The following is a 25,761-nucleotide window of genomic DNA, read 5'->3' on the forward strand; positions in this document are numbered from 1 at the left end:
GGATGCATAAATCATACAAGATTTTGCAAGGTAAGGAACAAAATGAGAACATAGTGCATTAATTTTTTCTGATTCAAGTTGGTTTGCCTCTGTAGTTATTTCCACCCCTTTGTTCATGTCTACACTTATTACATTTTTTGCAACGCCCACTATGTGTTCAGGCAACACCACTGTGATAGATGTAATTCATATTGTTCATGTTTATGGCCATGCAACATAAAGGAGCACAAAATCATCCTCTGGAATGTCACAGTTGTTGGCAATTTCATTATCTTTTCCTCTATTCTGTAGCCTGAATCAGCCATCAAACTTATTTCTGTTCTTAAAGGGAAAATGATCATCTTTCTTTTACAGGATTACAAAGATTTATTGAGTCTTCCTGTAAAATTGTAGTGTAGAATCTGTCATGAACAAAATAGAGATAACTCCGTTTTCTATAGCAGAATAATTTTCATCCAAAATGGAATTGGACGTTTAAAATCTAATTTTAACAATGTTTTCAGAAACAGGCCCCAAAAGCTTGATTTTTGTCCTATGTGTATTTTGAATTTTAGGGAAAAAAATCTATCTTTATTGTGTTAATGCAGTTGTAGCATATGGGTACGGAATAGAAATGTGTTTTCATGAAAACCCAATTTAAGTTACTGTGTTGAAGCACTCAATACAGCTGGATTCTTCACTCATATTCTGTGTAAATTCCTGATCTCAAGATAATTCAAACACAATTCTCACAGACTTTTTCTTTAAAGCCAGTGCAGGGCTAATCCAAACAGGAGATGCAATAGAAAGCTTCACTGCATTCTAACACTGGAGTTTATCTACTGACTTCAGCACTCAGAGTGTAAAGCGTGTGAGTTCTTCATTTCTTGTCTAAACTATTTTGAATGAGGTCTCTTTTACATGCTAGTTTGGCAAGCTTCTAAGGCATTTGTGCAAAGTGATGATGCAAGAGCAACCTGATTCAACATTGAGAAATTCATAAATAACATCCAGCAGTAATTAAGGTGAAAAACTACACCTAAGAAAAGCAATTGCTGTACAGTATCAGTTGAGCTACTATACACTGCAGCGTTAAAGGTGGAATATGTTTACTGGTGCCTTTAACCCTGGAGGTATCACTGTGAATTTTAAATATACCAAGCATTCATTCTGGTTTTTATATAGATTCAATTGGATTAACAGTGATTTAAAACAAAAGCATAAATATATATGTAGAGATAGGATAAGAATGGAAGAAAAACTCAGTGCCAGAAATTGCCATCTGGAAACATAGTATACATGTAGTCAGTATTTTTGTATAGAAAAGAATTTTGAAGTCCAAAATAGTTTTCAGGTAACTTACTGCTCTCTATAAGGCCATTCTTAGGAATCAAGTGCGTGCAATTCAAGATGGGGATAATTATAAGGGACTTCAGTTTTAAGAAGTGGAACAGACAGTTGATGTCTTTACCATCTTGAGAAAGTCTGCACTATTTTCAGTAAGTACATACTAAAGTCACAAAAACTCACTATAAATTCTTTGTATTTCTCCTTAGGTTAGGGTTAAATCGCAAGTAACATTCACACAGATCTTAGTTCCATTTTTACATAGGCAAAACTCAACATAACAACAGAATTTAGGTAGTTAGTAGTGTAGTGAATAATGTGTGGGTCTTAACAGCAGCATTTTGGATTTACTTGAAGAAGCGCTTGACTTTGTGTAAAACTTTGTAAAAAACAGCCTCAAATTTTTTTATTTTTTATTTTTTTGGAAAAGGTGAGGAGAAAAAAATCAGAAACTAAATCTGTTTCTATTGTTGTGCTGTGGCACATAATCCATAAATTTCTGTTCCTCAAAGAGAAGGTGAGAGTAGTTGTGGATAGCAGGTCATGCTTTAGGCAGGAAAAAGTGGTAGCTGACCCAAAGCAACTTGAGACTTTACGTGCATGTTGCCACTGTTTGGTTTTTGGATTTCACCCTCTACTTATAGGAATTTCTATGGTTATTCTTTTAATATCAGCCAGGTGTTGTGAAGATTCAGATTTTATTTATTTTTGCACCTTGGCAGGACAGAATAATTCAGTTGTGGACCAGCTGATAATAAAGACAGGAGTAATTTGTGAAATTTACTTCTAGAACGGGGCTTTGTTAAAAATTCTCAGGCTTAGAAGTGCTTGTGGTTTGGACCAACATGTCACATTAAATTTTTGTCTTTTTGTGACTCTAGTTTTAGGTACTAACCTGTAAACATCACAATATGTAGTTTTCTTACTAAAGAAGTTAGCTCTGTGCCTCAGTACTAGATACAAGATTTTTAGCAGGACTTCACACGAGGAACATTTAAACAAAAGCTTGTATGAATAAGGCACTAGTAAATGTTTGCAGCAAACAACAATTAGAGTCTATATTCTTTAAGAATAAAGCTGTTCTATTTAGGAAATTGCCTTTAATATGAGTTACCAATGCCAGTTAGAAGGGGGTTAGAGAAAGTGCATCTTTTGGATTATGTCTGTGAGAAACCACTGAATGCAAATCCGTATTAAGTTTGGAAATGGTCTGTGCAATGGTGATACTCAGGAGAGCTAAAGCAAGAGAAAACTGGTCTAGATGCTGAAGCCACAATCGAGGCTGCTGTGGCAATCTAGTTAAACAGTAATCTGGTATTTTTAATTTCTTACTTGCTGAAGTCCAAGGATGCACTTTATCTATTGGCTAATGTAACAGACCAAAGCCTTCTGTACTACTTTGGAGCTGCTGCCATTCTAAACAGTTATTATAAAATACCAATTCATAACTATACCAAATGAAACCTGAGTCTGCCAGTCTGTTTGTAGGATGACTGACTGCTATTTTGCACTAGAAGTTGTTAAAAAAAACCCAAACTCTTCCATTAATAAAACCATAACATGCTGCCACTTTTAAAATGTACTTTTACATAACAGCTGTTTTGGAGGGGGGAAGTTGAAGGATCAGAATTTGTTTATCAGGCCAATAAGAATGCATTTTTAAAATAATGGATTGGGTTAATATTCATGTTTGTATTTCCATGGGATCTGTCCAGTAAAACTGCTACATCTGAATAATTCATTTGGTATAATAAATGGAAGGTTGGTAACTCCACAGTCTGATTTCATCACTAAATACTGCTTTGTAAACAGATGGCTTAGCTTTATCATCTGACATGTTTCTGTTCCACTCAGACTTCCCATTATTTGTAAAAAGTATAACTTAAAAAAACTTTACACACTTCTAGTATCCATAATGCAGAGGGAAAAAATTACATAGATTCATTCTTGTTCACTGTGGAGTTTTTTTGTTTCCTTTGCATTTTTGTATATTATATAAGGACTTGCTATTAAGTTTCTCTCAAGCTTTAAGATCACCCACCCTGGGGGCTCCAGAAACTTTATAAATATATTAACCATCTTTTAAAAATGTGAGTTTTTTGTTGTGGGGTTTTTTAGCTTTGACTCGTAAGACTAAATTCATTGGTGATATACCTCAGCTGAAATTTTCACCAGAAATTATTCTGGAATAATATTTCTTTTTTTTAAACAGAACAAAAAACCCCAAACAAGTATATTAAGTGCTGGGGAATCTCTCTCCCATAGTTGCTATACATATTCTAAATTATATACAGAAGGAACAAAATACAGAAATTTCTCAAAGATCTTTCATTCACGGCAGCTCAGGAAACTTTTTTCTTATTAGATATTTTTTCTTGTATGAATGTCAGAAGATATACTTTTCTGTTTGTCTTGGGTGAGTCCAATAAATGGCATGTGTTTCTCTGGATATTAGAAAATTTTGATAATAGTTTACCTGGATATTAGAAAATATTGATAATAATTTATGTGATAGTTGGCAACTTTAATATTTGGTTTTATGACATTATTTTCAGTAAGATCATGTAAATCTTGGCATTGCAAAAGAGACAAACATCCTTTGTCAAAAGCGTGCCTTTTGCAGTCATAATTAGTTTTGTAGTGTGTCTCTAGCTGGCAATTTGAAATTGTGCCTGTGTTACCTTATCAGACTTTCCTAAGCTGTGCTTACTTTAAAATAAATTTGAACTTTTTTCTTAACCTTAGAAATGAAACTTGTTAAGATTTAAAATAGTACATTGGAACAGGGTTTTCCTTCCATTTTTGCCCACTGCTTTCAAAGTGTGCCTCCAGTCACATACAGCCAGGTGAGAAAAGTCTGCATTTTGGAAAAAAGTGTAAGAAAATGCAGAATGCATTTTGCTTCCATGGCCATATGTCTTCAACAGAAGCAGAGACATAGCAGTGACACATTTTTATTACAAAACTAAGCCATTTCAGCTCTACATGGAGAAAAATCAGTTGTTAAACATTTATTTGTACTTTTTTTAAAAAGAGGAAATTCATACTTTTACAGAACAATTGCTCCTTGGTGCAACTGAGTTGTGTTTGTAGAGGCACACTATTAACATCAACTGAAACTGTAGCCTAAGTGAAGGCACTAGATTTCTGTTGGTGCTGATATATTCACCTATATGAATGGCATTTTAACAAAAATGCCATTTCACAATTTAAGTAAAAATTAGGAAGGAAAAAGCATCCAGATGCAAAATCAAACAAAATTACTATATGATCATGTAACAATTATTGCATGGTTTTGTATAACCCTTGACCTTCCTAAAAAAGCAGTATGTGATTATTATATATACATTGGTTCGCTAATTGACTCAACACTTGATAAGTATTTAACTTGGGGAAGAAATTTTCTTGAGATCACAAAAAACAAACAAAAAATCCCCTAGTCCTAGGTCTTTGCTATTGATCCAGAGATTTTCCTTGTTCAACGTAATGTGTATAATTGGAAATAACTATTATGTTGAAAGGAATCACATTACTTTGATAAAAAAAATCCATTTATTTGAGAGGATTCAGGGATTGTGAACAATTTGAGGCCAACCTCAATCCCTCAAAACCTCCTCATACTTTTAGAAGAAATGTCATGTAACTCTAATGTATTTTAAGGCTAGTTAGAAGACACGGAAGAGGGATACTCAAACTAAATGCTAAAAACTAGAAAGTATTTGCATGAGTGAGTATTTATCTAAAGGGAATAATTTATATGGGTGAAAGTTTGCTTATTCCTTTATGTTTTGTATTACACTAAACCTACTATCTACTTGTATGTCAATAATAACTGATCTTAGAATGTTTTCATAGCTTGAATCTTCGTTTTGCCTCAACGTTCGTTCTAGACAGGATGGTAATTAAAGTCCTAAAACTGAAACAGAAAGATTGACACATGCTGTTAAATTCAAATGCAGAACATTAAAGTTGACATGGAAGCAGAAAATGACATTCAATGTCAGAAGTACCAAATTTGAAAGTCTTAAATAGTTCAATACAGAGAATATAGTTTAGATAGTTTTTATATAAGTGTGCTTTTTCCTAAAAACACCCCCCCAACCAAACTTTTTTTTTGCTTTTTCTTTAAGTCTTTTGTCTGTAAATATGAAAGAGGGCTACACTCCAATGTAACTCTTCATTGCCATACTAGACAGTAAAACAGTCTTTCTAATTCACATTGCTCATGGCAGTCTTATTTGATGGTGCTTTATTGAGTTTGTGATTAAAGCAGTTTGGGATTTTTGTTGGTTGTAAACTTTTGGCATAATGTGAATACCAGTCCCTTTCAAAAACAGCCTTGAGTTGCTTAATGATGCTTGTGCTGTTCCCCGCATCTGCTTGGTTGATAACAAGACCAGCTCCAGCATTCTGTGTAAAAGCATTTCCTACCCAATCAAAATTACCTACAAATAAAGGCAGGAATATACAGTGAGTTTCTAACATTAAAAAAAGAGAAAAACAGAAAAATAGAGAAAGCAATCCCTCTAGAGGCAATGCAGCATGATATAGTATTGTTTTCCCCAGCACCTACCTGGGCAGAGAATGAAATAAGTTTTCCATACTAGTAGGAAAGAAAAAACTCCATTATGTAGCAGCATGTAGTTTCTAGAAGCTTAACAACTCTAATCCTTCATAAGTGAAAACAGGGTTTTTTATTTATTCAGAACTGAAATGCTTGTCCTTTTGCATCTGTTGTTTTATTACTCCATTTACTTTCCCTCTTCGCTTTTTCAACGACAAGAGTGACAATATTTTTTTTGCCATATAAGCAATGGAAAGTGGGTGGGATTGAGAGTGGTTGCTCCATAATGCTGAGCCAAACCAATAGTTCTTTTACAGCTTATTCATTGCTAGATATTATTTCAGGTAAGAAAACCAGGTTTTTCTGGTTTATGCCAATTATTGCCTTTGAAATCTAAGGTAATGCATGAGCATTTAAAATCCTAGTGATGACAAGGCAAAGAGGATAATCGGATTAATGGAAAACAGGTAGAAACCAACTGTTTCAGTGATTTTTTTTTTTCACTATAACTGTAACTATTTAAGTTGTACATTTATAACAAATGCAGTATTTTGGAGAAAATATGCTGTTACCAGAGGTCGTCTTTTAAAACAATATCTCAGCATATATAAAACATGAAGATTCCTGAGAAATTTGCACTCTTTCTTTGAGCCTCATTTCAGCTACTTCAGTGGGAAAAGTTGAGATTCCTAAAACTATCAAGGATTGTAAATTGAAGCCTCATCATAAAGGAAAATTTTTCCCATACTTTCAAGGAAAAGATGTATCAGATCCCTAACATGCATTTGTATAACTTTCACATGGCTTTGATAATTTCTCTCTTCATTTATATCTAAGGATGTAAGAGCAATAGGAAAGAAAAAAATCCTCCATCTTGGGTAAGAATCTATGCTGTGTAGACAAGTTTAAGTTACTGAAATTTGATCTGGCTCTTGAAAGGAATTTAAATTGGAGTAAAAGAAACTATTTGGAGGGGAGTCACTAAACACTGGGGAGGTGGGAGCAGAATAAACTACACTATTTTAAGTGAAAAATAATATTTGGATAGTTTGAGAGATATGTGTGTGTTTACAGTCCATCAAGATGAGCTTTTTAGCTTAACTCTTGGTTATATGTCTGCCCTACTTAGGACTGTTGATTCTTCGTGTGTGCATGGGCATGCTTTTGGGTTGCAGCCTTTGCCCTCTCTCTCTGTCTCTGCGATTACTGGCTTTCAGCCCTTTGCAGTAAGTCAGGGCGAGGAAGTAAGCAACTGAAGCATCAAACTGCAGCATATTAGAATGCATGCATTTTTTCTCTTTTAACTCTGTAAAATCTCATGAGTAATTTTTTAATTCAGTGGCAGTTTTTGCATGGCTGTGCCTATCATGCACAGCTCAAGCAGTCAGAATTTTTTAAAAAGGTACTTTTTTAAAGGTATTTGACTGATAATGAACTTTTGCTAGGTGCCAAACGGTGCCTTTATTTTGGACCTTTAATCAAAAACACCAATTAGTTATGTATCTAATGTTAGGAGAGTACCTGAAATGGAGTAAGACCTTCAAAAGTTGAGAATGAAGGGCAGGTGTACAGTATTTACCAGAATTTACTGTAGCTTTAGTAATAACATCAGAAATGGAGAACAGTCCATCTTTGTTGGGTTGCAGCAACAAGAGAGTATGTTGATAATCCAGTTTATTCCTAATTCACAATTGTGTTGTATATGTGGTTTTAGTCTGTTTTTAAATACTGAAAGCAAAATGTTGCTTTTGCGAAACTGATTCATAGAGGAAAAGAAAAGGTTTTAAATGGGAAGAGCCTCAAAGCTCAGTCTTCATCCAGGCTCCCAAAGAAATAAACTATTAGTTTAACTTAACATACCATCTATAACTTCCTCATTTGCAAACGGGTGTTATTATGGGCTTTTGGCTACAAACTAGAATTTCTTGAGATGTGGTTACTTACCAATGTATGCAGCTCCATCAGTCACCATATATTTGTTACGATTTAATTTGGGAAAGGAAGTGTTCTTCTGCTCTTTAAGAAAGCATGCACTCTCTTCTTCGAGGTCAAAGAATTTCTGCCATAAAATACAATGGAGTGCAGGTTAATGTGAACTGTTCTGTAGTGGACAGAAAAAACAAGATTTGTTCTTTATTCTTCATTGAAAATGAGTCAGTGCTACAGAACGGCTTCAGTATTTTATAGCCAAGCATTAACTTTAATAAAACACTGCACTTTGTATTTCTTACTCAGTTCCTGTAGTTTGTGATATTTGCTATGCCTTGGCATTCTGAACTATGCAATACAGTGCTGGGTAGTAAAAGCTATGAAGTGAAGAAACAACTCCTCCATCCTTGTGTTCTGCATGATAAGAACCAGAAACTTTTCTTTAGCACATTTCCTCATTCATCAAGGGACACTGGAGTTTCAAGTCTGTGTCAGGATTTGGAGTGGCAGACACACCAAAAGCTGAATTAATACCTTTGTATTACACAGTGGATAATTTTCAACAGGAGACTTATTAATTTCAGAAACTTGGAAACTTCTCAGGATTAAATCTGATATGGAGATATCAAATTGATCAGACAAGAGGAAAATGCAACCGTTTTGCCCTAAAAGGTGAAGTCTGAGTTTAGGGTGTTTAGGTTTTTTTTTTTAATTCCTGTCTGCATCAGTGAGAGACAAAAATGAGACTTCCACTAAGTAGAGAATAACATGATGGAGAAATTAAATATTTATTGCCCGACTGGGAAGCTTGGATTGAGGTGATGGTGTGGATTATCAGAACAATTCACAGTATTACTGATGTGAAATGGCTATACATCTTATCCACTTAAGACATGGATAAATAGATAAATAAATTTTAAAAAAACCCCACCTCCCCAAAACTCTTTGAGCATGCTTGGGGAGTCTGTTTTTCAGAATGCAAAATTTGTTTCTCGAACCGATGCTCTCTCTGATACTAACATTAAAAGAATCCTTTTAGGTTATGGAGATGTCTTTCAGAATAATCTTACTATTTTGAAGACTCAGCTGGAAAATACTAAATTCGTTATTGAAATGTAGTGATCTCTGTGGTAGACTACATTATCAGTTTGATTAAATCAAATTAAGGTGTACACATAGCTCACAGGCAGTTATTTTTTTAGAGCATTCTTTACCTAGCTGATGGTGTAGGTAGGTTTCAAGCTGGTTTGCTGTAAACTGCTTGACTACTTTAAAATATATTGTTACTGATTACCAAGAATGCTTTAGAACTGTATATAAATATTCATTCATAAGAGAATGTCTCTTCTTAATTACCAATCTTGATCATTGTCACAGGTTTGTGTGGAGCCACATATCACCTCGTAACACGGGGAGGGGACTGCAGTGCTGGTCATAGAATCATAGAATGGTAGAGGTTGGAAGGGACCTTTGGAGACCATCTAGTCCAACTCCCCTGCAGAAGCAGGTCCACCTAGATCAGGTCACATAGGAATGCGTCCAGGTGGGTCTTGAAAACCTCCAAGGAAGGAGACTCCACACCCTCCCAGGGCAGCCTGTGCCTGGGCTCTCTCACCCTCACAGTGAAATAGTTTTTTCTTATGTTTAAATGGAACTTTTTGTGTTCCAGCTTCTTTCCATTACCCCTTGTCCTGTCACTAGATACCATCGAAAAAAGGGACGCCCCAACCTCCTGACATCCATCATTTAGATACTTGTAAATATTAATGAGATCCCCCCTCAGTCTCCTCTTATCTAGACTAAACAGCCCCAATTCTCGCAGCCTTTCGCCATAAGGAAGATGCTCCACTTGCCTGATCATCTTGGTGACCCTGCACTGGACTCTCTCCAGAAGTTCTCTGTCCCTCTTGAGCTGGGGAGCCCAGAACTGGACACAGGACTACAGATTAGCCCTCATCAGGGCAGAGTAGAGGGGGAGGAGAACCTCCCTCCACCTGCTGAACACATTCTTCTTGATGAATCTGAGGATGCCATTGGCATTCTTGGTCCCAGTGGGCAGTTCTGAAAACATTCCTCTGCTCTCAGGTGGACTCCACCTCAAGCCCAGCTGGGCCAATCTGGTGCCTTTGCTATCATTATTTAAGAAGGGAAATCTGAGCAGAAAAGGAGGTGTAGGAGTGGTACAAGATTGAGGCAGCTATGTGGACCTCACAGTTAGAGAAGGAGGAAGGAAGGAAGAGCACCAGACCGGAAACCCTTCTGAAATCCCCAATTTCTGCCCCTCTGAGCTGTTCATGGTGGGCTGAGCCGGGAAAGAGGGGAGGGGTGAGGAGAAGGTGATCTTAAAGGGCTGGTTATGCTCTTCATTGTACCACTCTGTGTGGTTTTCTGTTTGTTATATTTTGGGGTTTTAAGTTTTTGAGTGGTGATGGATTAAATTAATTTCTGTTTTCTTCCCCAGGATAAATCAGTCTTGTCTGTTTTGCCTGGGACCACAGATGGCAATTGAGCCCTCCCTGTCCCAAGGCCTTCCAAAGGCCCTTCAGTACTTCTGGCTGGTACGTACGGCCCAATACTTTGTTCCTAGATGGGCCAAAACCAGGACAATCCTTACATTCTTTTTTTTCTTGAAGAACTTTCTACTAAGTTCTGAACAGGCTTATCTGCAATTAGTATTACCAAACCTAGTTAAAATGGTGTAGTTGCAGCCAAAATGATAGTAGCCCAGAGGCTCTTGTTTGTCTAACACTTTGTGCTGTGGACTCTGTTAGAACCTCTCTTCCCTGCTGGAAAATAGATAATAAATTTCTATGTTGTTAAAGGTTGTACCAAAACTGCTTGAAAGGACTCTGTAAAATATCAACACTAGTTGAGGTTCCTGCTGATTCCAGCATTGAGAAGAGTTCATATTCTCATACTGATTAACACCTGCCCCCGCCTCCTCTTGGAAAGATGAAGTTTATTATGGCTGAAGTAAGTTTTTACTGCCTTAGAAATAAATCACAGATTGCAGTTTTTCAGTGCCCAGATACTGGATTGTACTGAAGTGCATTTTATGATTAGTAACTATCACAAAGTTGTTTCCTTAATCAGTGTCTGATTTTCCTGTGTTACCACATGCTTACTTACCTGTGAAAGGCATTGTTATTGTTATAGCTTATTTTTTGTAATAAGTTCAAATTATAGCAAAATTCTAAAGATAGTTTTTTGAATTTTTAAAAATAAAGCACAACATCCCAAACTGTTTGAGTGATTGCTTTATAAAGGGCATTGAAAATTTTATTCTATGTAAAACTGTAGTATCTGTCCTTTAAATGAATTTTATATTGCATTCTCACATCTAAGCTGCATGAGAAATCATACTTTTAGTTACAGGTTTTTAACATCACTAACCCTTACAACATTATACTTTTTAAAAAATTAAACTAAACCATCTTAGCAGATACAGTGTTTACTAGATACTAGGGGTTACTTCTTAGATAACAAGACTGCAACTGTGTGCCCAAGGAACTGCTCTACAAACATGCACTGACCACAGAAGGTAAGTATGTAGCAAGCCGGAGATGGATCTGAATCTTTCTCAAAGGGTCTTGAATTTTTGGATAAAGCCACAAGAAAATTATCATGTTTTTCCTGGTGTAACAAAACAGGAATGGACACAGTTTACAGCCATAGGGTGTCCATCCATGGTACTCCCAGTAACTCTTCACAGCAATGGGGAAGATACTGTGTAACTAATACTAATATTTTAGGGAATAATCTAAAACTGGCAAATAGGTAAATTATTCAATGCTAGGAAATAAAACATAACAAGCTGTCTTCCTGGTGTTATGAGATTTGTCAAAAAATTACATACCTTTATATAAAAAATATGCAAGCACAATAATCATGTAAGCCTAGAATTGTCAAATTGAGACAGGTTTGTCAGACATGCTGAACTGAAAAACTGTACATTAGCATTCTGCTTGTATAGTAACTTTGTAAGACAAAAGTTCAGAATCAGGCAGGAAAAGATAGAAGGCTTGAAAAGGTGACACATTCTCTAGCAACGGCAGAGAAGCCATTAATTCCTTGACAATACAGATACCAGTCGGGAAACCCACTTGCACTCACAAAGAGAATACACAAGTATAGCTTAGATGAACAAGTGGACCAGCTCTGGCATTAAGTAGTATACCTTCAGCAGAAGTAGTGTGTTAATAATACACCACCTTCTGCTAATTTCATTAATCTTTTCATAGAATCATAGAATGGTAGGGGTTGGAAGGGACCTTTAGAGATCATCTAGTCCAACCCCCCTGCAGAAGCAGGGTCACCTAGATCAGGTCGCATAGGAACATGTCCAGGTGGGTCTTGAAGACCTCCAAGGAAGGAGACTCCACAATCCCTCTGGGCAGCCTGTGCCACTGCTCCCTCACCGTGAAATAGTTTTTTCTGATGTTTAAGTGGAACTTTTTGTGTTCCAGCTTCATCCCATTACCCCTTGTGCTGTTGCTAGCTACTACAGAAAAAAGTGATGCCCCAGCCTCCTGACACCTACCCTTTAGATATTTGACAATATTAATAAGATTCTCCTTCAGTCTTCTCTTCTCTAGACTAAACAGCCCCAGTTCCCGCAGCCTTTCGTCATGTGAAAGATGTTTCAGTCCCCTGATCATCTTGGTGGCCCTGCGCTGGACTCTCTCCAGAAGTTTCTCTGGCCCTCTTTAGCTGAGGAGCCCAGAACTGGACACAGGACTCCAGATGAGGCCTCACCAGGGCAGAGTAGAGAGGGAGAAGAACCTCCCTTGACCTGCTGGCTACATTCTTCTTGATGCATCCCAGGATGCCATTGGCCTTCTTGGCCATGAGGGCACATTGCTGGCTCATGGTTAGTTTATCAATCAGGACTCCCAGGTTCTCTCTCTGCAGAGCTGCTTTCCAGCAGGTCAATCCCCAGCCTGTACTGGTGCATGGGATTGTTCCTTCCCAGATGCAGGACTCTGCATTTGTCCTTGTTGAACCTCATGAGGTTCCTCTCTGCCCAACTCTCAAGCCGGTCGAGATCCCACTGAATGGCAGCACAGCCTTCTGGGGAATCCGCCAGTCCTCCCAGTTTGGTGTCATCAGCCAACTTGCTGAGGGTACACTCTGTGCCCTCATCCAGATCGTTGATGAAGATGTTGAACAAGACTGGCCCCAGAACCGATCCCTGTGGAACTCCATTGGCCACAGGCCTCCAACTCGACTTTTCCATCCTTATTTTAGGAATGTAGAGCTTTAAAATTGAATTAGTGCTTAGGAGCAAAGGTTTAGTAGTTAATTCATAACTCTTTGTTTACCTGTAAGTTATTTCTGGCTCTCTGACAATTAGTCAAATGTTCAGTTTTTCCTTCCTCCTACCTTAGCAGGATAACTAAAAAATAGATTAATCTTGAGGCTTATGAACAAGTTGTGCTGTAGCTACATGTCTGTTCCATGCCAGCCTGTCCAGCTCTCCAGTTGTCTAAAGACATATTGTTCTAGTTTATACTTTCTGTGGGCTCTTCAGAAACGTGCAGCTTTTGCTGTTCAGCACTGCACCCAACAGAGCTGGCCTTTTTGTACCGCTCCTTTGAGACTCAGTCTGATCCTTCCTGGAGCATCAGATGCATTTAAAGGGCCAAGCGCACAAAATATAAGGATTACTGCAATTAAGATCCCCCAGATGCACAATGGTGAGCTCTTCATCTTGAGTTCACCTTTTTTGATTCAAGCTTTAATTTCGTGATCACATGTAGATGAGCATACAGGTTACCCCTTGGCATTTGGCTGTGTGCTTGTAATGTTTATTCAGTCCTCAAGCAAAGCTTTTTCTTTGTGACTTCTTCCCAGTCATAGTTTTTTCAGAGTACTTGAATTTGGACTCTCAAAGCAGTTTCAGTCGAATACAATACTTATTAGTGCTTATGTGAACCGGACTCTGAGCGAGATGCCAAGGAATGCATAATGAAGGACTAAGCATTGTCTGACTGCATTGGTAATGTTAATTGCCCAGTATTATGAAAAGTTTTGTGGCAAAAGAGGAAAAAAACCTCTGCTTCTAGATAGAGCATACTGTTACAATTCAGTGTTTCCAAACAGGCAACCGTGCCTTGCGGTCCCTGCCTTCCTGACCTTAACAGCAGACTGGAAAATCAGATGCACAGCAGTTAGCAGCTGTTTCTAATCAGGACACTGCTAGGTGTAACACGTTTGCACTGTCTTGTTTCTAACTATATACTTGGGGTTAGGCAATAACAAAACTTCCATTAGCCTGTTCAGAAACCAGAGGAAATGAGAAGAGATTCCCATCTAACAGAGAAATTATATCTGCACAGCCTTCTCCCAAGGCGGTCGTGTACCTCAGGTTGCTACCACTGCGAAAGATGAGAGCCATTGGCACTCACTGGAGACTTCCCTGCCAAACTGATCCTTCCATAGGTGTAAAAACCCCAAGAAAACAGCCATGAGAAGGCATATCATGGGGATAAAAAGCTGAATAGAAGTAAAAGATTACTGAATATGCTTCGTAGGACTCAAAAATGTTACTGAACATGCTTTGTAGGATGCAGGTATATTATCCCCAAGAGAACAGAAGAAAGGAGAGGAGTAGGGATGGAGATCGGCATTTTTGTCAGAACAATATTGAGGTACCGGGACAGCTTAGCAATTATAAGTATATTTTCAATCAGGATTTGTAACGTGAGGTTTCCTTAAATTTTCCCTGTTCTTGTGTATAAACACATGCAAACATTTCTGCATGACAGTGTTATCTGTATGGAGTTTAGCCTGACTTTATATTTTTTCATACCCAAAGCAGAACCAAAAGGGAGAAGGAGAATTTTCCAGTAACTCAAAAGGATTAAGTTTAGTTTTTACCTTGCTAGCCTATTCCTTTTCCCGCATTTATATGCATAATTTTGTTTCACACAAATCCTGGCCAGAATAGATGAACACAAAAGAAATACATTTTTAAAAAAAGTAGTGCTCTTCTATGTTATGTGAAGTTAAGAGTGTCATGATGCAGCCTGAGGCACAGTTTCAGCCAAAATCAAATAGATACCAGTAAACTCTCAGCCTTGGGTTATTACTCCTACCAAGGCTTACTTAAGGCAATGACTTACCAGTCTGTGAACATGTGATACACAGCACAGAGGTAACTGAGGTGTGTTGTACCTTTACAACTATTTAAATCTGGTTGTACTGGAAATTGTATTTATCTTTTCTAACTACAGAAATTCTAGCTAGACTGTCTACCTAGAACAGATGTCTGGAAGTATTTTTTTTTTCTCTTTAGCATTTAGTTTTTGACAAGATAAATTCTGTATTACAGATATTACCTGCTGTAAACAGATGGGAATGGATGTATATAGAGCATTAGGTGCCACTTAAATAAAAAATAATTTTAAATACACAAATACAATTTTGATGATACAGAACAAGTTAGAAGTTACTTGAAATTGAAATGGCTTAAGCAGTGCCAGCTTTTTGACTCAAAAACATGCTTTTTGCTGATACTTACCTAGAAAACTTGTGGTAACAGTGTACATCACCATAAAAATCCCTATTTCTAGATATGCATAAATACCACTTACTGTGTATAATGCAAATAGTGCTCAGTTTTTACAACTGTTGTTGACTTTAAGAAGCCAAAATTATTTAGTAGACTATTAAGAAATTAAAATAATTCAGCAGCTTGTTTCAGACAGTTATCTGCAAGAAAAACCAAAAAGAAATTGATCCAGGACGTCTGATTTCCAGTATGCCTCAATTTCATAAAAATGAACTGTATCAAACAAAGTAGTACTCACCATACACTCTGCTCTCTAATACAAATGTAACACACATGATATTTCTCACTTTCCTGTATAGAGTGTCTAATAGAGTTGCGTAAGGGTTGTTCTAGTCTTCACAATTCTGCATTTGTACCCTGAATCTCATGTAAAGTCTGTGTTATTTTTTCTGGTACTTTGTACTTGACTAAAGGAAAAAGTAGGTTCTCAGGGAGCTAAACAGAAAAGTTACAGGAATCCAAACAAACACGTTTTTGTGCTGTCAAATTTACTCTTACCAGCCAGTATAAACAAGACGTACCAGTATGGTTCACTCCATTAGCTTTCCTGAGAAAGACCAGATATAATGTTTTACTTGAGCTCTCCACTACACAGCCTGCCTTTTGGCATCAATCTATTTTCCTGTTGTAATTGCTATTAGTCTGTTACTACTAGGAATAAATTCAGTTTATTATATTACATCTCCTATGTTGTTCAATGAAATTTAAAGGCTTTGATACACTTGTGGCTTAGCCCCAGACAATGACTAAGCACCAGACAGCCCCTCGCTCACTACCCCACCACCTCACGTGTGATGGGAAAAGAATCAGAAAAGAAAACAAAACAGGATACTGAGATAAGGACCATGTTACATTTCAAAGCAATATAGATAATACTTACAACTTTCAAACTGCAGCTTGGAACTTCAGTGCAAATAGCTTTCAGAGACGAAACAAAGTTAAAAGTAAGAGGATCTGTGTCTCTGGAGAAACTGATGAGAAGTCGCACTTTAATACTTCGTAAAACTAATGCTTCTCTTATCTTCCCATCCAAATAAGGCCAGTATCTGTGGAGAAAGAATAAAATATATTCAGAGAACTTTCAAAAAAGTAGGGATTTTTATACATCTAAGTCTAGCATCGTAGAGAAAACTAAACACACTTTGCTGTCCATTGAATGTTTTTCTCATTTAAAGGAATTCTCACTAAAGACATCTGCCAGCATTTTTTTTGGTGTCATTCCGGTGTTTACCAAATCTGTCTCTGTGAGAAGAGTGAGGTTTTAAGTGGTTTTGCACATTTTCAATCTCTGCAGGTGCACAGAGAGCTGCCAAAGCCCTTGCACAACACACCTTGTGGCCCATAGCTGGGAGTTATTCCTATGTCACTCTGCAGTACCAGAGAACGAGCAGAATGAGCCACAGCTAGAGGGTGCTGCTAACCCAGCCCAGACAGAGGGACAAGAAAGATTTTCTATTGGTTACCCAAGTAGGGGTAACAGGGATCCCTTCCAGACTTCCATCCTGTTTTCCTCTGCACTGGGACCATACAGGCTAGGGACTGGAAAGACTTCCTTGGGAAAAGAGAGAGCTGCTGTTATGCAGGGTGCCTGCATCCTTCAATAGCAGATGTAGAAGATTGGATCATTTAAGGAGGATGCTACCTGTTCTGCTTTTCCTGATGAGGACTACATAAATCTGCCATGAATGGAAAGGTGGATTCCGTGGTGCTAGTCTCACAATTGCTCATTAGCTTTGTGTTCCTGACCTTTGGTCAAGGCAGGGAGAATGAGATCAAAGAAAATGCATCTTTTCTTTATTCCAGCAGCATCAAGGCATTAGAGACCTAATGAAATCCGAGGTCTACAATGCCAGAAAATAACATACAAGCAAGAACTGGGAGCTGACAAAGTAGAAAAGCTATATCAGCACTTCAAATGTAAGACTAGGATGTATGAAAATTTTTGAAGAATTCACACAAGTGGCTTTCTTGGATCTCCCTAATCCAGGAGACTTCTGAATTCTTCAGATATGAGAACAAAGTAAGGAGGAATACAGAAGATAACATCAAGTGCAGCACTGTGATGGCTCTACGTACCAAGATTCTTTCCAACATAATGGAGAAACTGAGGTTCCTATAGAGCTACCCATCGTTCTTTCACTGTGACAGAAGCTGTACACAATGAGTTTATTGGAAAAAATTGTCTTGTAGACTTGAAACAGCTTATGCTTGATATCAGTCAAATTAGAGGTTTCTTTAAAAAATTTGAACAAAACATCTTTAGTTGTGCAAAACTGGAAAAAGGCACATAACCACATATTTAGTTAGGCTTAACTGTGTTTAAATAAAGTACATGGATAGAATGGTGAGCTTTGCTAATTTCATTGTGAGTTGTATTAAGAAACAGAGGCACTACTAGATACTTGCCTTTTGAGGTGAACGCCTTTGTGGCTCCAGTTTTGGGTCATGAGTGGTTTTTAACGGCCCATATGAACAGGGTGTTAAAAAATTTCTTGGGTTGGTTGTTTTTTAGCAATTCTCAGTAACCAAAACATGATTTAATTCAAATGTAATCTATGCTAAATCTGGAATTTTCATGTGTATATGTATTTCAATAAAATAATGACATCTCCCACATTGTATATGAGAACTCCCAAAGTGTTATCTCTTAATACACACACACACACACACACACACACATACTCTCTCTCTCTCTCTCTCTCTTTCATGTTCAATATCTGTGATACTCATAAGATGCCAGTAGCTGAGGTATCAAGATTGTGAATATAATAGCATAAGAAATAGGATTCATGTATAAGCAGGTCATTGTATTCCTGGGTCCCAGTCACTTGCAGATGGTCAAACTAGACAATTTTTTATCTCCTTCCATAGGCAGATCCAAAGCTTAGGGCCCAGAACTGGAAATATCTTCTTAGGTCCCAATTCTGCTCCCATTTAAGTCAATGGCAGAACTCTCACTGATTTCAATAAGAGCAGAATTGGGCTCCAAGAAATTGGTCCACAGTAGTAACTAATCTCCTGTGGGTTCATTTTGTCCAGCAGTCCTTACTGGCATGAGGGTAACCTGTGAGTCCTGGACATGGACACTCACCGTTTAGCATTGGTGTCAATGACGATGGGCAAGTAGTCCATGACAGCTATGTACACAAACTGTTTTGCATCATCGATAACACTGTATATAGCTTCAATATCCAGGACTCTGTCCTTTGGGCAGAAGAGCTTAGGTGAATTCTGTGAAAGGAAAAGTTCAAATATGGCATTTAAAATATGTGATTGATTTTCCTTTCCCTTCACTCTTCCTGAGATGGCAAGTAGTGTCCTCTATTTTAGTAGAGAATACTGATACCTTCACCTGTCCTGCTAAGAATACTCACAGCTATCAATGAGAGGTATTTGCTTAATTTCCCCTTGAAAGCCTCACCATTTAGAGTAACTGTGGGTCAAATACAGAAGGCACAAACTTTAAAACATCCACTGTCATCAATGAAGTGCTAATTGAAGTTAACATTTCAGAGATTTTTTTTTTTTTTTCAAGGAGTCCCAGGACGGGTTGCTCTTAGACAGAGTAATATCTGTGCTCTTGCCAGATGAGCCTGATCCATCACTTGTGACCAGGAATTAAGTCTACCATGTCAGTTCTGTTTAAACTTCCACACAAAGTCACCGTTTGCTCAGTCATGGCTGCAGGCAGATGCTACAGTTGTGCAAGAAACTTATCTTTAAACCCTGTCTTCAGATCTAAAGTTAATTCTTTGTCTAGCACTAAGCTGGTAAGTGGTAAGCCCAGATTTCATCTTTTCTGGCTTGTATCTAGGGCTGTAAAATGTGTCAGTCAGCAAGGTGAAGCCAGCAGGAGTCATCTGCCTGTGGCAGAGAGGCCCAGGTCTTTCTGCAATTCTGCTTGGGCAGAGAGAGGAAAGAGGAACCACCTGCCAAGTTGATGGGAGGCAACAACACAGTTACTGGGAGCAGAGGTAGCTAAAGGCACTTTATCGAGCTATATCATGTGGCCTTTTCTTTACAACTGGCCCTGCCAGACCACTGCCTTCCTGCTGCTGTATAACCCTCTCGCCTTTGTTATCTGCTGGGGTTGCAGTTGATGTCTAGATTAGTATGAGTTTTTTAGGGACACATCCTGGGGTTCCCTTTATCTTTCAATATGCAGACGGTCACTGTGGTTTCTTAATCACTGACCACTGTTCTTAAGGATTTGCTACAACTAAGTTAGGAAAATATTAGAAAATTAACTGTAGCAGGATTTCAAGACCAGTGTTTCAGATCCATTCCTGAACACGAAGAGAAGCAACCAAAACCTCTTACATTTGATGAGTCAGCCTGGAGGACATTTTGTTGCTAAGCAACACTAAGCCATGACTCTCAAGTATAACAAAAGGTATCAGTGATTGTGTGTTACACTTGTTTTTTATACAGCACATTGAAAGTGCAATGCAGCTTCGAAGAATGAATTTTGACTCAAGAAAAAGCGTAAAGTGATTTTCTTAAATATTTTAATAGATATGATTTATTATCTGAAACTTTTAGGAGGCTGTTGCATTTGAGATTTTATTGTTACACTTGTACTATTTTCTTGAAGTTATAAGTTACAAAACAGCTAAAGAAAGCCATTCTTTTGCGTTGTCTTTTTCAGATGCATTCTATACAAGATCAGAAAGTGAAAAGACATTTGGAAGATAATTAGAAGAAAAACTTCTGTTAAAGCTCTCACTATTACACCTGTGTTTGTGCAATTCCACTTGTTACCCTGTGGCATGGCTGACCCCATTGTGATCGTAGAGTATTTTAGTGCTTTTCTGCATATCAGGTGTATAGCACTTGGTGTTCTAACCAAACACTCTTCACCTACCAGAAACAGGCCTTTATTCTCAGTGGGCACAGCAGCTTGTCCTGCCCCTGCTCAGGGGGCTGTTCAATTCCAGACCTAAAGGGAGTCAACATGGGGCTGGGGGAGGGAGTGGAACAGCACTGGGAAAGGGCAGCACCACTTGCCTTGCCCACAGACAGGCAGTGATGGCACAAAGTGAAGTGCCTGCCTCGTGGAGACTTTCCTCTTATCCTAAGTTCAGAAACACTCAGCGATGGTAACACTTGGTCCACCCACCAGGTCCAGTGCAACTGTGAGATTGCCTTCCAGAGAGGTGTGCCGCCAAACACTGAGAATTTGCTAGTAGGTGAGACATTTATTGAAAAGCCTGTTTTCAGGAAGGAAGAACCAACCTAACTTGCTATGTATTCAGATTGCTTTTGGAGTTGGACTTCACTGATCTGAGCTTCTGAGTACCAGTGACTCCTTCCTTTTGGATTTTTTTTGAAGTGGAATTTTAAGAGAAAGGCTTTAGTTGCCCACACAAAAGGAAAATACAAACCACAGGGAGGAAGTGAATATCCTGCAAACTTTAGAAGAGCAGTCTTTGTAGAGCCTCCCTCCACTTGTCTTTGTCTAGATCCCAGATTCCTTAAAGTTGACCTTACCCAGCTTTCCTTACTGTGTGCCCCTCCAGGACTAGCTTTCAGCAGGATTTCTCTGTTTCCTACAGATCACTTAGAAGACAGTAGGAGTTCATTTCACAGCTCCTTAGCTAACTGTCCAAAAGTTAGTCACTAATTTAAGCTACTCCTTAAGACTCTCCAGAACCAATGGAAGCATACGTCTCTTCAGATGGTGAATAATTATGTCTGTCTTAGGCACTTCCAGATTTTCACTCCAAAATAGTTCTCTGTCCCTCTGCTGACTGTAGGAGTGTGAAAAATTCTGGACACCTGCATGCTCCCTGGTTCAGGAAAATGAGGGTAAACCCCTGCTCTGTATAACTCCTCTCCACCAATATCCCGTGCTAGTGGCTTTGTGGTGTTTGAGGCATAAGGGGCTATAAAGCAATGAGGTTTGTCCCTTGTTTTATACAGAATGGTTAATCACTCTTAGCAGCTTCACTATATTCCTGATTTTGAAGGGGTTGTTTTTACTCAGATGTGATTACCTCCAAAATGAAAGGCACTCCACATCTTTCATAATTTCTATTGTTCTGTGTACTTTTTTCCAGTTTTGCTACATCACTGCTGAGATGGAGGACTGCTCCATTTCTTCCCATTAAAAATACACACACAGACAGTGCTTCCATGGGGATTGCTATTTGAATTTAACTTTTAAAATCTCATTTAAAAATAAAGCTAACGTAAATGACATTCTACAGAAGTATGAATGCTTTCAGTGAAACAGGGTGGAAAGGATTAATCCTTATAAATGATATCAATCAAAATGCAAGCTCTGATGTCAAGCTTATTCTGTATCACTTGAGATATCCAATTAACAGTTCATTTATTCCAAAGTAATTTGCTCTTTATCTACTGGTATAAATAAATAACCTAATCTGAAAGGCCTCCCTATTGGTTTTTGAAGGTGAGAGGAAAAGTGGTGAACATTACAGAGAAGGGGAAAAAGAATAATGAGCAAATGAAATCCTGCAGCATCTCCAGTCCTGGCAAACTGCATGTATGAACAATGTCACAGGAATCAGAATAAAAAAAAATGGAACTGTGACTTCTCTGTTCTGCAACACAGGAAACGGCAAATCACTTTTTCAAAACCCTTCAGTTACAGACTTTCCCCACAGAAGTACACCTTTTGAAATAACCATTTTCCCAGAGAAGAGATGACTTTTTTTTTCCAGCATTACAAGATTATCAAGCCAGTTCTGTCTTGGGTAGGTGAGAGCTGTCATAATCTTTTCTCTATAGCTGGGTTTCCAGTCACTCACATGGATCGCAATTTTAGTAGCTGCTTTTGGCCAAGGATGTAGTAGTGTGCATCGTCTTTGGTTAGGGACAATTTAGAGGAATACTTAAGCCTATGCTTGATTTACACCAGGTATGTTCCTTTTCATGGAAATTACTTCCCATGGTAATTCCTCCCCGGCATTATCTGCTGCAGCATTATGATAGACTTACTGCAGGGAGCTGTGAACATCCCTGTACCAGTGAAGAGATGCTTGAGATTCTTTCACAGATGCTGCTAACACCTACCTAACTCAGTCTCACCACTCTGACAGTATTAAGAGAGTGAGCAGATGTTAAATTTCCAGATCTTCCAAAAATCTGGTGAGTAAAGTAAGTTTCTCCACTCTCTTCCCCTCCCCTCTTCTCCCCTCCCCTCTTCTCCCCTCCTCTCCCCTCTTCTCCTCTCCCCTCCCCTCCCCTCCCCTCCCCTCCCCTCCCCTCCCCTCCCCTCCCCTCCCCTCCCCTCCCCTCCCCTCCCCTCCCCTCCCCTCCCCTCCCCTCCCCTCCCCTCCCCTCCCCTCCCCTCGCTCTCTGCAACTAATTTTAGAACTTACCGATACAAATGCTTCTGATTTTGTCTCATTCAGCTGCAGTGTCAGTTTATTTTGTGTATCGTATACTCCATATAGTCTCTTAGACCAACTTGGAGGTATTTTATTCTTGTATCTTAGTGAGCTGTAGAGGGCAAATATCCTTTGTAAATCCAGGACGAGGCAGCTACAGTTGTAAACGATGACACCAAGTTCCTTCATCTGTGAAATTAAAAGTTCACATCATTAGTGATAACTTGGCTAATGGATCTCTGGAAGCATGCAGCCAGAACTGCATGTCTGAGGGATGTCTTCCAGAAGCGTGCCTTGGGCTCAGTGGTAGTACTGTTGACTACAAGAATATTCCTAACAGCACTCTTGTAAAGGCAAACAAGCTAAATATTCATGGTCAAGAGTGGGCAAAAGCTGTAACAGGGTTTGTATGCTCAGTGTATGTCGGAACTGCATGTTGTATACCCATGGAGTGATACCCATTTGTCGTAGACACCATTTTCTATAGGTGCTGCCCAAGGTTTAGTACTCTTGGCTAGAGTGGTTTTTTATTATTATTATTGTATTTTTTTACAGGAAAAGCATCCTTTCTGTTAACAAAATGGAGAAGCACATACTGCTAGCAGTGATAGTTTCTTACTTCAGAAGCAATTTGTTTTCTCTGAGTTCTGGAAAAGATGAAGTTGTTTCTCTGCTGTAGAAGGAATATGATGGTCCAGCTTCAAATAAAAGGATGAAAAGCCAGATGCTTAGTACTCTTAGTAGCTAAATTTACCGTGCTATTACATCCAGCATGATCCAGAATATAGTATATCTAACTAGGACATAAAAAGGTTAGGTTCTTAACTCCTTGATTGCTATGCTATGGTACCTCACCTAGGGTACGCCAAATTTCTGTGTGTCAGTTTCTTCACATGTAAAAATGGAGATAATGATTTTCTTTTCTCATGAAAAGTACTCTGTAAGCACCAACATTTTCACAAATAAAGCATGAGGAAAAATAGCCCAAGTAAATACAGACAACACAGTACAATTGAATGCTTAAACCTTCTATAGACACAGTCTTGCTTCTCCATTTCAGTAAAGACTCTTGGTTATCATAAATCTTGGTTTGGCAAGATTAATTGTACATCCCTAGTACTTAAGTTTTTGACAGAATCTCATTTTAAAACATACTGACTACTTTCTCTAATCAAAGTGTAACCACATGCACACTCTCTCCCCCTTTTGCTCTGGAAAGCACTGCTGTGGGCACTGATGCTATTGACCTCTCATTATCTGCATTTCTCAAAGAATAAGGTGAGAAGAAAACCTGCATGTGTCTGTTGGAAAACAATATGTAGGACAAATATTTAAAGGATCCATGTTGTTTTTCTTCAAGCAAACTCTCTTGGTAGCACGTCTCTCAAGTCTGCCTGGCATAATAAAGAAAATAAGGGGAGTATGAACTCTCCAGCATGTTCATCCTTTGACATAAAAAAAATCCCCACTGATTTTATTCACTTAGATGAGATTTCCACAATCATATGGAGCAGTTTCTGGTGGAAGCATATTTTTCTGTAAAGCCTCTGAGAACTCTGAACCCCACACTACTACTATCTCAGAGCTTGTTCCTGCACAGTTCTCCCTGACTGCGGATGAGAGCGGCTCTGCAGGAGTGGGCAGAGATAGGGAAGTGAAGGATTCACCCACTTTCTATGGTGGATGAGAAAAAACTACAAATACCAATACCCCAAGGAGAAAGAAATTTGATAGGTGTCACCTTCTACAGATCTCCAACCTAGAAATGCCACATACATAAGAATACACAACGCTGAGTATCACATTCACAGATATTTGCTGAACAGTTGCAACTACAAGAACATTACCTCATAGTTTTACTGCCTAAATCAGAATTTCTCTGCAAGCTTCTTTAATTCATAAAAAATATGGAATTCTTCCATTAGCCTGCACAACCTGAAATTTGTGGATAGTTGGAAAACGGAGACTACTTGCTGCACTGCAGCCTTTCATTTATGGATAAGCCAGTAAACTCAGTTTGATGAGAAATACAATTGATTCTAAGTTATGCCCAACATCTTAGTCAACAGACTACTTGTAATAACATCTTTGAGGTTTCCCCTGGGTGCTGGTATCTTTGAGGATGATCCTATGTTCTGTTCTAGGCTGTCCCTGTAGTCTGTGCACTGTTCTGTTTTCAAACATTTTAAACTATAGATTATCACTGTTTTGACTATGTGCTGCCAATACTGCTCTCCTAATTACCAGACATACCATTGCAAAGGACACAGTAATAGTATTCTGTTACATGTATCTGCGTAATATGCTTTAATCGGCTTTTCATGGCTGTTAGTTGATTCTTAAATAATTATGTGGTTAGTGTTTTCATTTATCAGTCCCATATTACTATTCCACTTTATCCCTTCCATTAAAAGTAAAGATGAAATAGTGTCCTCACAGCACACCAGAAGCTGCCAGGATTGCATCTGTGTGAGCAGCTCTCCTTGGAGTAGGAGTGCTTGCGGTGTGTATTAAAGGATTGCCCTTCTGCTTAAGTGCTTCCTCGTGTACTGAGATAGGAAGCAGGCTGGGGGCACTAATGGGAGTTTTAAGTGATATTTTTACAGATCACCACCTAGCCTGGCTGTGAAATGAAGCACCAGCCGTGCCTTACTGCCAGCCTCTCCCCCTGAGCAAGAGCACACAGGGAGCACACAGCCTGTTTCACACAGGAACCTGACCCTCCGCAGATGCTGGTGCCACAGGGGCCTCAGAGGTGCCTGGCTGAGGCCCTGATGCCTGCCTGCTCTCATATGTTATGCTCACACCTCAGACTGGAACAAAGTCATTTTGAGGGGGCATATTTACATCGCAGTAATCATAGAAATGTTTTGGAAAAGACCTTTAAGATCATGAAGTTCAACCACTAACCTCACACTGCCAAGCCAACCATGTCCCTCAGCACCTTATCTGCACATCTTTTAAATATCTCCAGGGATGGTGACTCCACCACCTCCCTGGGCAGCCTGTGCCAG

The 25,761-nt window shown here is 38.7% G+C and overlaps 1 protein-coding gene across 1 annotated transcript in view; it reads right to left on the reverse strand.

The window, feature by feature from the left end:
* Positions 1-5,535: 5,535 nt before the first annotated feature.
* The window catches only part of PLD5 (phospholipase D family member 5), a 190,533-nt gene continuing 170,307 nt past the window's right edge, over positions 5,536-25,761 (reverse strand). Inside the window, 5 exon segments of the mRNA XM_061990364.1 lie at positions 5,536-5,771; positions 7,835-7,949; positions 16,273-16,438; positions 18,484-18,623; positions 22,739-22,936. Of these exon segments, the coding sequence (XP_061846348.1) occupies positions 5,536-5,771; positions 7,835-7,949; positions 16,273-16,438; positions 18,484-18,623; positions 22,739-22,936 (855 nt within the window).

Source organism: Colius striatus, chromosome 2 (assembly GCF_028858725.1).
Source record: "Colius striatus isolate bColStr4 chromosome 2, bColStr4.1.hap1, whole genome shotgun sequence".
NCBI classification, from domain to species: Eukaryota; Metazoa; Chordata; class Aves; order Coliiformes; family Coliidae; genus Colius; species Colius striatus.